At 42.3% G+C, this 14079-nt stretch overlaps 1 protein-coding gene across 1 annotated transcript in view; it reads right to left on the bottom strand.

Moving 5' to 3' along the window:
• LOC126175252 (acylcarnitine hydrolase-like) overlaps positions 1-14079 on the bottom strand; it is a 67499-nt gene that overhangs the window by 39645 nt on the left and 13775 nt on the right. The window contains exons 4-5 of the mRNA XM_049921893.1: positions 12459-12644; positions 9840-10039 (exon numbers count right to left, since the gene is read on the bottom strand). Of these exons, the coding sequence (XP_049777850.1) occupies positions 9840-10039; positions 12459-12644 (386 nt within the window). The remainder of the gene's footprint in view (positions 1-9839; positions 10040-12458; positions 12645-14079) is intronic.

Here is a 14079-nt window from a genome sequence, read left to right as displayed (position 1 = left end):
AAACATCAGTGTAGGCCTGATACTGTGATAGTACCACGCAAACAAGGGGTGCAAGCCCCCTCCATGAAAAACACGACTACACCATAACACCACCAGCTCCGAATTTTACTGTTGGCGCTACACACGGTGGCAGATGACGTTCACCTGGCATTCGTCATACCCACACCCTGCCATCGGATCGCCACATTTTGTACCGCGCTTCGTCATTCCACAGAACGTTTTTCCACTGTTCAGTCGTCCAATGTTTACTCTCCTTAGACCAAGCGAGGCGTCGTTTGGCATTTACCGGCGTATTGTGTGGCTTATGAGCAGCCGCTCGACCACGAAATCCAAGTTTTCTCACCCCCCGCCTAAATTTCATAGTGCTTGCAGTGGATCCTGATGCAGATTGGAATTCCTGTGTGATGGTCTGGATAGATGTTTGCCTATTACACGTTACGACCCTCTTCAACTGTCGGCGGTCTCTGTCAGTCAACAGACGAGGGCGGCCTGTACGCGTCCCTTCATTTTTCCAATTCACTATCACATCGGAAACAGTGGACCTAGGGATGTTTAGGAGTGTGCAAATCTCGCGTACAGACGTATGACACAAGCGACACCCAATCACCTGACCACGTTCGAAGTCCGTGAGTACCGCGGAGAGCCCCAATCTGCACTCTCACGATGTCTAATGACTACTGAAGTCGCTGATATGGAGTACCTGGCAGTAAGTGGCAGCACAATGTACCTAATATGAAGAACGTATGTTTTGGGGGGTGTCCGGATACTTTGGATCACACAGTTTATCTCCGTGTGCGATAGAAGCGAATCATGGTATAGGCCAGCTGCTCCCCAAGAACGGACAATAGCCTAATGTTTAAAGCCCGTGCATCCGCAAAAATTTTCAACGCTGACTACATCGTTCAGCGCTTCACTGAATTTCGATTGTACTATTTTATAAGCAATTGTGTGAATTTTACAGAAGGAGAAACAGCACACATTATATTGAACCTCGCGTCCGTGTTCGTAACAACACAATTTTTGCATGACATACTGTCAACAATTAAGGAATTCGCCTGTAGTCCTCCCTTCCAAAACTTTATAAAGTCCTCACATATTTCATTTTCATAACTCTAGCGTACAGAAGCAAGATGCGAAAGATTTACGATGTCGATACTGTCATCAAGTTGCAGGGCGAATTTCGGGCCATCATGAAGACGTGGTAGCAATTAATTCGTCATGTTGGCGACTCTTGCATCAATACAACCACATGTCATCTGAGAGTGGTGTGGACTTCAGACTCTCACCAAACCTTTCTCCATCGATTTTGACAGCTGCGGGAAGAAGTACTTTCTCACCAATGAAGTGTAGTGATTTGGAATTTGCAATTAAGTTGGTTGGTTGGTTTTGGGGGAGGAGACCAGGCAGCGAGGTCATCGGTCTCATCGGATTAGGGACGGATGGGAAAGGAAGTCGGCCGTGCCCTTTGAAAGGAACCATCCCGACATTTGCCTGGAGTGATTTAGGGAAATCACAGAAAACCTAAATCAGGATGGCCGGACACGGGATTCAACCGTCCTCCCGAATACGAGTCCAGTGTGCTAACCACTGCGCCACCTCGCTCGGTGCAATTAAGTAGGGCACATCTTAGGAACTCATACGTCTTTTGAAGAATGTGACGTTTCTTTTTATTTGCTAATCATGACGCTCAAAAATTTCAGTGGGTGTACTTGAATGGTCGGGATGTTTTGTCTGGATGTATCTTTTAGTTTCATACTCTTCAAGCTATCGTTGTCTAAAATAAAAACCATTTCGTGGTCTTCCTCGTTAGTCAAAAGAATGCTGGTAATGCCTAATGTCAGATAATCAACTTGATAGTTTACGCACTTGGTTTTCAGTTTAGAACTAACATTGCTGATAGACCAGAGGAAGACGTGTAAGAAGAATATACTTTGATTAAATTCGAATCTTTTTCCTTACGAGAACTGTGTAATTTTGGATAAGAGAGGGTCAGTGAATCACTACCATGGGATCTCTTGTTCTCACGCAGAATGTGTCACTTATCCTTGGGAATGGCGGAACTTGTAACGCTTCAGATCCGGTTAAGTAGTTCCACTGAACACGCACTTTAATTCGACTTCTAGTTAACTTACTACCTACGAAATGATTTCGGAAGCCTGTCTCAAATCGAGTGGTTAGTCGAAGTGGCTGTGATTAACAATCCATCATTGTAGTCAACGTTGCAAGGAAGTAGCGGTCACATTGTCAAACGGCTTATTGTCATTAGTGGTTGTCATTTGCTTGGTAGTAGCCCATGAGGCTATTCGGTGACAGTTTTTCAGCTTTGCTGCTGACAGCATCTAGTGGTCAGTTCTTGTGATATAAGCCAGCAAATTAGAGACGTGGGAGCTTCTTAACTTGCTTCATAGAAATGAGAACCTGACGCTATATTTGTTCACCAGAGGCCTTTTTCTTGCATAATATGAAACGCAAATATTTCAGTAAAAGGCGGTACTCCTCGACCTCTATATTATTATCTGCGCCTCGGTCTTTTTATTTACTTTTATTTTGTTGTAGTCATCAGTCTTCTAGCTGGTTTGAGCGGATCGCCATGAATTCCTCTCCTGGACCAACCTTTTCCTCTCAGCGTAGCACCTGCGACCTACGTCCTCAATTATTTACTGTATGTATTCCAATCCCTGTCTTCCTGTGTAAATTTTACCCTCCACAGCTCCCTCTGATACGATGGCAGTAATTCCTCGATGTCTTAACAGATGTCCTATCATCCTGTCCTTTCTTTTGTCAGTGTTTTCCACATATTCCTTTCGTCGCTGTTTCTGCATAGAGCCTCCTCATTCTTTACCTTAGAAGTCCACTTAAATTTTCAACATTATTATGTAGCATCGCATCTCAGTGCTTCGATTCTCTCCTGTTCCGGTTTCTCCACAGTCCATGCCTCAATGACATACAACGCTGTGTACCAAAAGTACATTCTCAGAAACTTCTTCCTCAAATTAAGTCCTGTGTTTGATACTAGCAAACTTCTCTTGGCCAGGAATATCCTCTTTGCCAGTGCTAGTCTGCTTTTTATGTCTACATCTACATCTACATTTATACTCCGCAAGCCACCCAACGGTGTGTGGCGGAGGGCACTTTACGTGCCACTGTCATTACCTCCCTTTTCTTTTCCAGTCGCGCATGGTTCGCGGGAAGAACGACTGTCTGAAAGCGTCCGTGCGCGCTCGAATCTTTCTAATTTTACATTCGTGATCTCCTCGGGAGGTATAAGTAGGGGGAAGCAATATATTCGATACCTCATCCAGAAACGCACCCTCTCGAAACCTGGCGAGCAAGCTACACCGCGATGCAGAGCGCCTCTCTTGCAGAGTCTGCCACTTGAGTTTGCTGAACATCTCCGTAACGCTGTCACTGTTACCAAATAACCCTGTGACGAAACGCGCCGCTCTTCTTTGGATCTTCTCTATCTCCTCAGTCAACCCGATCTGGTACGGATCCCACACTGATGAGCAATACTCAAGTATAGGTCGAACGAGTGTTTTGTAAGCCACCTCCTTTGTTGATGGACTACATTTTCTAAGGACTCTCCCAATGAATCTCAACCTGGTACCCGCCTTACCAACAATTAATTTTATGTGATCATTCCACTTCAAATCGATCCGCACGCATACCCCCAGATACTTTACAGAAGTAACTGCTACCAGTGTTTGTTCCGCTATCATATAATCATACAATAAAGGATCCTTCTTTCTATGTATTCGCAATACATTACATTTATCTATTTTAAGGGTCAGTTGCCACTCCGTGCACCAAGTGCCTATCCGCTGCAGATCTTCCTGCATTTCGCTACAATTTTCTAATGCTGCAACTTCTCTGTATACTACAGCATCATCCGCGAAAAGCCGCATGGAACTTCCGCCACTATCTACTAGGTCATTTATATATATTGTGAAAAGCAATGGTCCCATAACACTCCCCTGTGTCACGCCAGAGGTTACCTTAACGTATGCAGACGTCTCTCCATTGATAACAACATGCTGTGTTCTGTTTGCTAAAAACTCTTCAATCCAGCCACACAGCTGGTCTGATATTCCGTAGGCTATTACTTTGTTTATCAGGCGACAGTGCGGAACTGTATCGAACGCCTTCCGGAAGTCAAGGAAAATAGCATTTACCTGGGAGCCTGTATCTAAAATTTTCTGGGTCTCATGAACAAATAAAGCGAGTGGGGTCTCACACGATCGCTGTTTCCGGAACCCATGTTGATTCCTACAGAGTAGATTCTGGGTTTCCAAAAACGACATGATACGCGAGCAAAAAACATGTTCTAAAATTCTACAACAGATCGACGTCAGAGATATAGGTCAATAGTTCTGCGCATCTGCTCGAAGACCCTTCTTGAAGACTGGGACTACCTGTGCTCTTTTCCAATCATTTGGAACCTTCCGTTCCTCTAGAGACTTGCGGTATACGGCTGTTAGAAGGGGGGCAAGTTCTTTCGCGTACTCTGTGTAGAATCGAATTGGTATCCCATCAGGTCCAGTGGACTTTCCTCTGTTGAGTGATTCCAGTTGCTTTTCTATTCCTTGGACACTTATTTCGATGTCAGCCATTTTTTCGTTTGTGCGAGGATTTAGAGAAGGAACTGCAGTGCGGCTTTCCTCTCTGAAACATCTTTTGAAAAAGGTGTTTAGTATTTCAGCTTTACGCGTGTCATCCTCTGTTTCAATGCCTTCATCATCCCGGAGTGTCTGGATATGCTGTTTCGAGCCACTTACTGATTTAACGAAGACCAGAACTTCCTAGGATTTTCTGTCAAGTCGGAACATAGAATTTTACTTTCGAATTCACTGAACGCTTCACGCATAGCCCTCCTTACGCTAACTTTGACATCGTTTAGCTTCTGTTTGTCTGAGAGGTTTTGGCTGCGTTTAAACTTGGAGTGAATCTCTCTTTGCTTTCGCAGTAGTTTCCTAACTTTGTTGTTGAACCACGGTGGGTTTTTCCTGTCCCTCACAGTTTTACTCGGCACGTACCTGTCTAAAACGCATTTTACGATTGCCGTGAACTTTTTCCATAAACACTCAACATTGTCAGTGTCGGAACAGAAATTTTCGTCTTGATCTGTTAGGTAGTCTGAAATCTGCCTTCTATTACTCTTACTAAACAGATGAACCTTCCTCCCTTTTTCTATATTCCTATTAACTTCCATATTCAGGGTTGCTGCAACGGACTTATGATCACTGATTCCCTGTTCTGCACTTACAGAGTCGAAAAGTTCGGGTCTGTTTGTTATCAGGTCCAAGATGTTATCTCCACGAGTCGGTTCTCTATTTAATTGCCTCATTACTCAGTCCGTCATGGGTTATTTTGCTGTCTAGGGAGGAATTCCTGAACTTCATCTACTTCGTGATCAGCAATCCTGATGTTAAATCCTCACTGTTCTCATTTGTGCTGCAGCTCATTACTTTTGTCTTTCTTTGATTTAAACAACCTACCATCTGTTAAGTAGCTCTGGTAGCGGTCGTCACATCGTTATTAGGCTCTCTGACCTCGATAACAATTCTTCCCTTGAATGTTGCTGGTTATTTCGATAGTACACAAGCATCATTGATGTTCATCAGTCATTCGTTCACATTCTTTAAATGTGCTGCATTTCTTCATCGACAAATCCGTTCTCGGCGATACGTACCACATCAATCCAATAAAGTTTAGATACTGAATTAATAAAAAATGAAGAATAGTTAATACGGTACTTTTAATCATTCACGTGTTCTACATAGTCTCTCCTCACTTGATTACAACGACCAGAACATTCATACAACGGTATAAAACTGTCAAAAAGGCCTTGTTTGGGATGTTGTTCAACTCACATGTCACACTGAATTGAATGTCAGTTAAGTTGTGTGAGTTAACGAGCATTTCGCTCTCATTTAAGTATATGGCCGAAAGAGTCAGCCTTCAAGAATTGTGAAACGGACGCTGTCATCCAGGACCGAATGCAGATTCACCGCGAGATGGGGAATCTCACAGGCGTCTATTTTCTATTGATGCCTAAGTGCTGTAGTGGGCGAGTGAGACAGACGAGAACCTGCGGCATAGGGAAACCCAAAAGAAGCCATTTGTGGCCGAGAAGACGTATGAGTGTTAAATATGGCGGACCTAAGATCGGCCTTAAAGGGAAATATTTATGGAAACTATTTAGTTCTGTAGTAATTCAGGGAATCAAGCCACAGTAATTTTAATCTGCCATCCTCCATAAATTTTCATGGTGATCCCAATAAAACTTGAATATTCATCGTATCTATAATAGTTTAGAATTCACTGTTAAAGTGAAATTAACAAGAAGAGCATCATTAAACTGACAAATGTTGTAAATATCAAATCTATAACTTTATTTGTTTAAAAGATACAGTAGATTTAAATTATCTGTATTTACAGTTAAGCATCAGATCATCATTCCCTCCGCACTAAACACATTGAACGATGACAGCATGACACCTTATTGAATCATTAGGTAACAGAATAATTGTTGTTAAGTTTAGTGCGTAATAGTTACTTTTGTTCTTTATTTATTTATCAGAAAGCACATTGGTGCAAGGCTACTGGCCGTGGCATTCAAAGCTAAGAAGAAAATTCTATTGGTTTTATGTAAAAGAATTTAACGTTTGTTATGTAATGTATATTATTGTTACTTTATTTAGTACGTGAAAGTGGTCACGCTTTGATTATTTAAATATATAAAAATGTGAAGTAATGTAGAAAAAGCTGTAGCCAATCAGATGGACGGCTTCAGGAAAGGGAACTGTCCTAGTTAGTTGAGTGAGGATGTTCGTCGCGAGGGAAAACGCGACCGGAGACGGATAGAGAGGGACAGTTCTGGTGCAGACACCAAAGAGGACAGTTCGGCTAGAGACATCAAATGGTACAGTGCTGTAGAGACGCGAAAGCGGACGGTCGGTCTTTAGGCAGCTAGGAAGTGAAACGACTTAGAAAATTTCGCCTTGTGTGGTATCGCGGGACTTAGTCTCTGAGCGGTGAGCAGCAGCGCGCCTAGTGTGAACTCTAACTTTTCGCAAAGCTAACGAAGTGGGTTGTTGAACTTTTAATTCACGATGAGATTGTGAATGATCGAACTGTGTCAAATGGATAAGCGCTCGAGTGTAACAGTAACTCTAAATACGACCACTTTCGCTATTAGCTTGTTTTATGAATAGACATTAATCTAAACAAAATCGCAACTTTGTGGCCCACATCATTTATAGGTCGTTAATTTAGTTCCCGATATTATTATTACTGTTGTATTTTACGTTAACATTGTATTTCGCAAACTTGCCATCATCCAGACAATTTAACCAAAGTGTCACAAGTGTCTAACTTAGGGCGTGTAATGCGACACGTGCGGTTCAACTCCTAGACGAGTCTGAGCCAAGACATTTCAACGACGAGAAACCGCATATGAGCCCGAACGTCTTTGGGATGTTAGCTCGCAGTTGTCAAGGCTTTGACCCTCCATGTGAATTTCCCCATTCGTTTTGTGGTAGGTTCGATTGATAACACCAAGTCTTGTCTCTCGTGATAATTCTTCCAAGAAAAGTATTGTCCACATTTTCCATTTCAGTGAAGTCGCGGCAGGTGGCCATGCGTCGTTGGTTTTGTTCAGGAGACAAGGCATGCGATACAAACTTTGCACTCTCTCATCTGTTCTTCGAAACATTCTGGACAACGTCTGCCAACGCTCGAGTTAGAGATGTCGCTCCACTGCTATTTGTTACATAACCACATCTGTTGTTTACAGTTGTTAGTTTATGTCGCCACTCAAGTTACTGCCTTGATGTCGCTTATACACTAGAAATGAGACCAGTTCGGAACATTTTGGGCGGACATTGTGTACTTAACGCTCGGCCTGGTTGTTGTAATTAAAGTGCACTACAGCCGCAACTCAGTTCACACACACGATTGTTGATCGATGAAGTCCCTCATGGTACGCAAACGTTCTCTTACTTTTTTGTCGCTATAAAATATCACCTTCTTGTCCATTCATAATATGATATCCTACTGCTAAGTCACACAAATAAGCACGATTACATTCGTTCACTCACCTGTGTTGCCGCTCGCATTCCTCCTGCCTGACGTACACTAATTTGTTCTAGTATGGAATGTTGTTCATAGGTGTAACAGCTCTAGCTTCCTCGTGATTGTATCACAATCTGACGCACCCTTATGACCAACAATTTACGTACGATATTCCTATCGAGCGAGGTGTCGCAGTGGTTAGCAGACAGGAGTCGCATTCGGGAGGACGAGGATTCAAACCCGCGTCCGGCCATCCTGATTTAGGGTTTCCGGAATTTCCCTACATTGATTAAGGCAAAAGCCGGTATGGTTTCTTTGATAGGACACTGCCGACTTCCTTCCCAATTTTTCCCTAAACCGAAGGGACCGATGACCTCGCTGTTTGGTCCCTTCCCCCAAACCAACCAACTAACCAAAGATATTCCTTTGGCCAATATCATGACGTGACTGAGTGCGCAGGTAACTGTTCGTATGTGTACGCTTCCTGAATATTTTGTGATTTAATGCACCATCTGCTGCCCTGTATACTATATCGTGCATGTTCGGTAGGGTGCTATTCGTTTCAGTTTCAGTTACAAATTATATTTTTGGTTGTGTGCTACTGATGTTTTTGTAAGGGTTGGATGTTCCACTTATCCATTTGGCCACACATTAAAAATTACGTCCAATATGAATTCAGCACTGGGTGAAGTGGAGCAAAGTCAAGGACAGTGTTTTCGAAGGATTCCACAAATAGATCTACAGCTACGGATGACCGTGGATCCCATTAATTGCTGCAAAACTGGTCATAAAATTCTACCCACGATTTAAAATACGGCAAATTTACACAGTATAGTCCTCCGTCAGGTCAATGATACACCAAGATTGGTGATCTTGTAGATAAAGTGCTATTTTCTCGATTTGTCTATTTGTGAAGAGAGACTTTATATCAACGCTTACTGTTACTTCTGATGTAATAGTAACGAAATCTATACAATATAGACCAAGTTGTTCTCATTTACTTCGTGGCAGCTATAAAAGTTACACATTTTTGTCAACCGGATGTTTGGCCAGGAGATATGTGAGTGAATCAACATCACTGATTATTGTTGTAGCGGACTTAACTCCTTCTAGATCGGGGGATCTTCATAAATTATCGGGGACCAGGAGCCTTAGGTATGAATCACTTGGCCGCGTCACGATTTAGTCTAGTCTGAGCAGACACTAGGCTCTCGTGAGTGTCGTGGCTGTGTGGTCGTCCATTGCTTCCTTCAAGTGGTTCTTGCAACAGATGCCTAAACGTCAAATATATCGCACAAGTTGACCCGGTCTTCGCTGACACCTGCCATGAAAGCCTACGTTTACAGGTTCTGTACATCATCAGATCCCAAGATTTTTGCTTTCCATGGGTGGTGTAATGGTGAGTGATGGTATGACAATAGAGACTGTGAGAAAACAATACCATTTAGAGGATGATAATTAAACGGACGCTACTAGCTACTATCAGAAAACTTTTGGGTTGTCACTGGGTGGGCTACCACATAAAGTGCTGCAATGTCATCCTAAAGGAACGCGAGGTTTAGCAAAACATACCATCAACGGATTCAACTACCTGAGTAGTTACCGAATGAGAACTTACATAAACTCGCGTACTGTTGGCCATTAGTGATAATCGTCATTATTATTACCAAATTTCCTTAAATCTTATACTGACTTTTGCAAGCAAATTGTGATACAATTATATCGCTTTCCTTCGTAAAAAAAGAAAAATCCAGCAAATAACGCACCACGTCTGACATAACAAGCGAGCCGTCCACCAGCAGATCAGTAGCGTCGACAGAGCGCAGGAAGTCCACCAGCTCTTGCGAATCATTTGTCTCCAAACCGAGTACTGCGCCAAGGCTGAAGGCGTTCTGACGGGCCAGCTCCAGAGACCCTGGCAGTCCGATGAAGTTCCCACTCTGGATGATAATTCTTGAGAAAAGATCTGTGGAAAATATTACTCTCCTGTAGAAAAGTAGGTGAGAATGCGAATTCTCGCACCCTTAGAAATATTTTTAAGGAGTCACGTAAGTAAATCAATGTCAGTAAATAGTGAATGCTCATTTATATGCTTTTTGTTTATCAAAAACTATTTAAATTCATCCTCTAATACTGATTAGTACCATTTAATCTGCAAGGCTAAGTTTGTTGATTAATATTTAGATTTTCAAAATTTCTCGTCGAATCAAGTGAATGATAAACCTACATGTGAAGTGCACAAAGCAATAAAATAAATAATCAAGAACACTAACAATTATCTTATGAAAAACTTATCTTCGGAGAGACAGTGATCAGAGTAACTATGAAAATCTGTGAAGAGACAATAAAATCTCATAGTGAAATCAAGAATGCGTTTTAGTGAGAATTACATAAAACGGAAGTGTCAAAAATTTCAATTGTATCAGAGATACCTGAAGATAATTTGCTGTAGGTGAAAAAATTTAAAAAAACAGGAATAGTGCTCGAGAAAAAGAAATTTATAATAAAATGTTTCAATCCTATGATACAAAAAAACATTATAACAAAATAGTGGCAACAGCATGCTTTTGTGTGATTCGATGTTTAATGTTGAATTATAAATTAGAAAAATTGTGAAAATGAAAACATCTCCAGCATATTTCTGCCATTTTCAGATAGTTCCTCATGACTGCTACCCTGCCCTTGTCGGCATCATATGTAAGTTGGCCCTTAACCTCTCCATCACTCTGCTCCTGTCGCAGTCCGTGCACTGCCACAGTGAGCGGTGGCAGTGATAGGTGTAGAGGCACCCGGTTGCGAACTGCAGTCTCTGTTGTTGGCGGTATCATCGTCAGATTCGGACTTCACTGTAAGGGAGCACTTTGCTGTTTCTCGACTCAGATGTAAATTGAGTTCATGGTTCAGAGTAGTTTCAGGGGTAAGACAAGGCTGTAACCTGTCTCCACTGTTGTTCATATTATTTATGGATCATATGTTGAAAACAGTAGACTGTCAGGGTGAGATTAAGATATGTGAACACAAAATAAGCAGTCTTGCATATGCCGATGACTTAGTTGTGATGGCAGATTCGATTGAAAGTATGCAAAGTAATATTTCAGTGCTAGATCAGAAATGTAAGGACTATGGTATGAAGATTAGCATCTCCAAAACGAAAGTAATGTTAGTGGGATTGAGTACCAAATAGGAGGAACAAAGTTAGAACAGGTGGACGGTTTCAAGTACTTAGGATGCATAATCTCACAGGATGGCAACATAGTGAAAGAACTGGAAGCGAGGTGTAGCAAAGCTAATGCAGTGTGCGCTCAGCTACGATCTACTTTCTTCTGCAAGAAGGAAGTCAGTACCAAGACTAAGTTATCTGTGCACCGTTCAATCTTTCGACCAACTTTGTTGTATGGGAGCGAAAGCTTGGTGGATTCAGGTTACCTTATCAACAAGGTTGAGGTTACGGATATGAAAGTAGCTACGATGATTGCAGGTACTAGTAGATGGGAACAATGGCAGGAGGGTATCCACAATGAGGAAATCAAAGAAAAACTGGGAATGAACTCTATAGATGTAGCAGTCAGGGCGAACAGGCTTAGATGGTGGGGTCATGTTACACGCATGGGAGAAGCAAAGTTACCCAAGAGACTCATGGGTTCAGCAGTAGAGGGTAGGAAGAGTCGGGGCAGACCAAGGAGAAGGTACATGGATTCGGTTAAGAATGATTTTGAAGTAATAGGCTTAACATCAGAAGAGGCACCAATGTTAGCAGTGAATAGGGGATCACGGAGGAATTTTGTAAGGGGGACTATGCTCCAGACTGAACGCTGCAAGGCATAATCAGTCTTAAATGATGATGATGATGATGATGATGATATGTAGGCCCCTGTCTTTTTATTTAGACTGTCTTGGCCACTAATTTCAACGGCGTCTTTGATCATGCAATCCCAGGAGGAGGAATATTTCCTTGGTTTTGTTGTAGTTTATAGCACGGCCACGAGTGACTCCGTGGTAATTCGCTGTAGCGTCTATGTTCATGGCACCTTGTTTCCACCCTGCCTCCTGCTTGATCAAACAGGCCATTAAAATTAGGGTCCAGGACCATCTAATTAACAAAGATAACGGCCTACAACTGAATCTGGCGTGAAACGTGTGCTGAGGCGAGAAAAAGCAAACGAACACTGGAGACAGCAGTTCGCAGTCGGGTGCCACAACCCCCACCTCCGGCACCACCCATCGCGGCGGCTGCACAGGGAGAGAGTGTTCGAAGGGGTAACGGCCAGCTTATATAGGCAGATTGATTTTCAGCTTGATTGTGTCCGCACTCGGTGATGAAACTGCTAAAAGAAAATTTTACCAGAATTTGTAGACGGAAAGGGCAAAAGCCGGTGTGCACCAACCTGTGGACAATGGGGAGACGAGGTGGAAAGACACAGACATGCCGCCAGCGCTCTGGCCCCACAGAGTGATGAGGTCAGGGTCGCCACCGAAGCTGGCGATGTTCTGCTTTGCCCAGGTGAGCGCCAGGTGCTGATCTTTCAGACCCGCGTTTCCAGGGACGACGGCGTCGCCAGTAGTGAGAAAGCCTGCAACAAACAACACGTCTCACATTGAAAACATTTCACAGGCACTGGTAAAATTTCGCTATTTATTTTCTGTAATAAGCAACAAAATTCCAGTTGCTTCTACTGCGCTACTTCCTAACTCTCCATTCTTGTTACTACTTGTTATTGCGAGAGACTGAACGATATCATTCAATTACAGCACGTTCGTGATAGGACAGATGTGTGTTGGTTGTAGCATGATGTCTACAATGAAAAATATCGGAACTTGTCGCGAGCGCATATGACAACCGCAAGTTAGGATGTGAGATGGGTGAAACAGATCGTCCCAAAAAACAATTTGAAAAATGAACCTGTTTTTGATATAGGTTAAAAGAAACTGACACCTCGGGAATTTGGAAGGAAACAATCAACGGTATGTGGAAAAACGAAGTGGTGTGGGTACTCGTATTTTCTGCAGGTTGCCTCTGTCTTGAGTGTCCCCAGGAAGTCGCAGATATGGTGGACAGGACGACCTCTCGATGTTCCACCTCAATCATGCAGCGGCTTAACGAACCCAGGGAGCTCTCACATGATGGCACGTAGCCAGTTTTACGATCTCTCACCTGTTACTAAAACTGATGACCGCGATCGCGGGAAATTAATGTAGAACCTTGCTAACATAAACACACTTTTGAATCAAAACATAATTACACTCTTATTATTTCTCACTTATGCATGAAAATCCTACCTTTCACTAACTTACGATATTATAGTATTATAACCTCATAGGTTGATTAACTAACAACATCACACGTAAAGTCACCCACAGGCCTTGAAGCAATCTTCAGCATTCTCCTTCAACCCACATTTTAAAAGATTCTATGCCTTGTTTCTTCTGTTTGTCATCCACATTTCGCATCCGTTGCTTTCAGCAAAACATTTATATTTTATGTTAACATACTTCTTTCTGTTAGAAAATCTTTTCTCGTTACTGCAAGGTTCTCTTTTATATCTCTCTACTTCCACCGCCAATTATTTTGTTACCCAACTGCAGAACTGGTATACTAATTTTATCAGCTCTTTCTTCTTAATCTAATTACGCCAGAAACAGCTGACTTAACTGGACTACACTCCACTACTTTTATTTTACGTTTACTGATGCTGATCTCAATCCATTTTGTTGAACTTATCTTACAAATAATTTTCTGTCTCATGCCGAATTAGTAAGTCTTCCGAAGATATTAAAGTATTTGTTCTTAATTTTTGGAGTATCGATTCACTTCCCAATATTTACTTGATTTCCTTTACTACCTGCTGTGTGTATAAATTCAATACCATAGGGGATTGACCAGAACCCTGTCTCACGCCTTTTGCAGCTACTTGCCTCTCTTTTATATGCTGCGACTTTTATTACATTCCTGACAACCTGAGAACTTTAAACACTGAACTCCAGTCCTCCAGTCAACAATATCAAAGT

Source organism: Schistocerca cancellata, chromosome 3, assembly GCF_023864275.1.
Source record: "Schistocerca cancellata isolate TAMUIC-IGC-003103 chromosome 3, iqSchCanc2.1, whole genome shotgun sequence".
In the NCBI taxonomy this organism is placed as follows: Eukaryota; Metazoa; Arthropoda; class Insecta; order Orthoptera; family Acrididae; genus Schistocerca; species Schistocerca cancellata.
The sequence above is the reverse complement of the archived record's forward strand: the minus strand, read 5'-3'. Positions and strand labels throughout refer to the sequence as shown.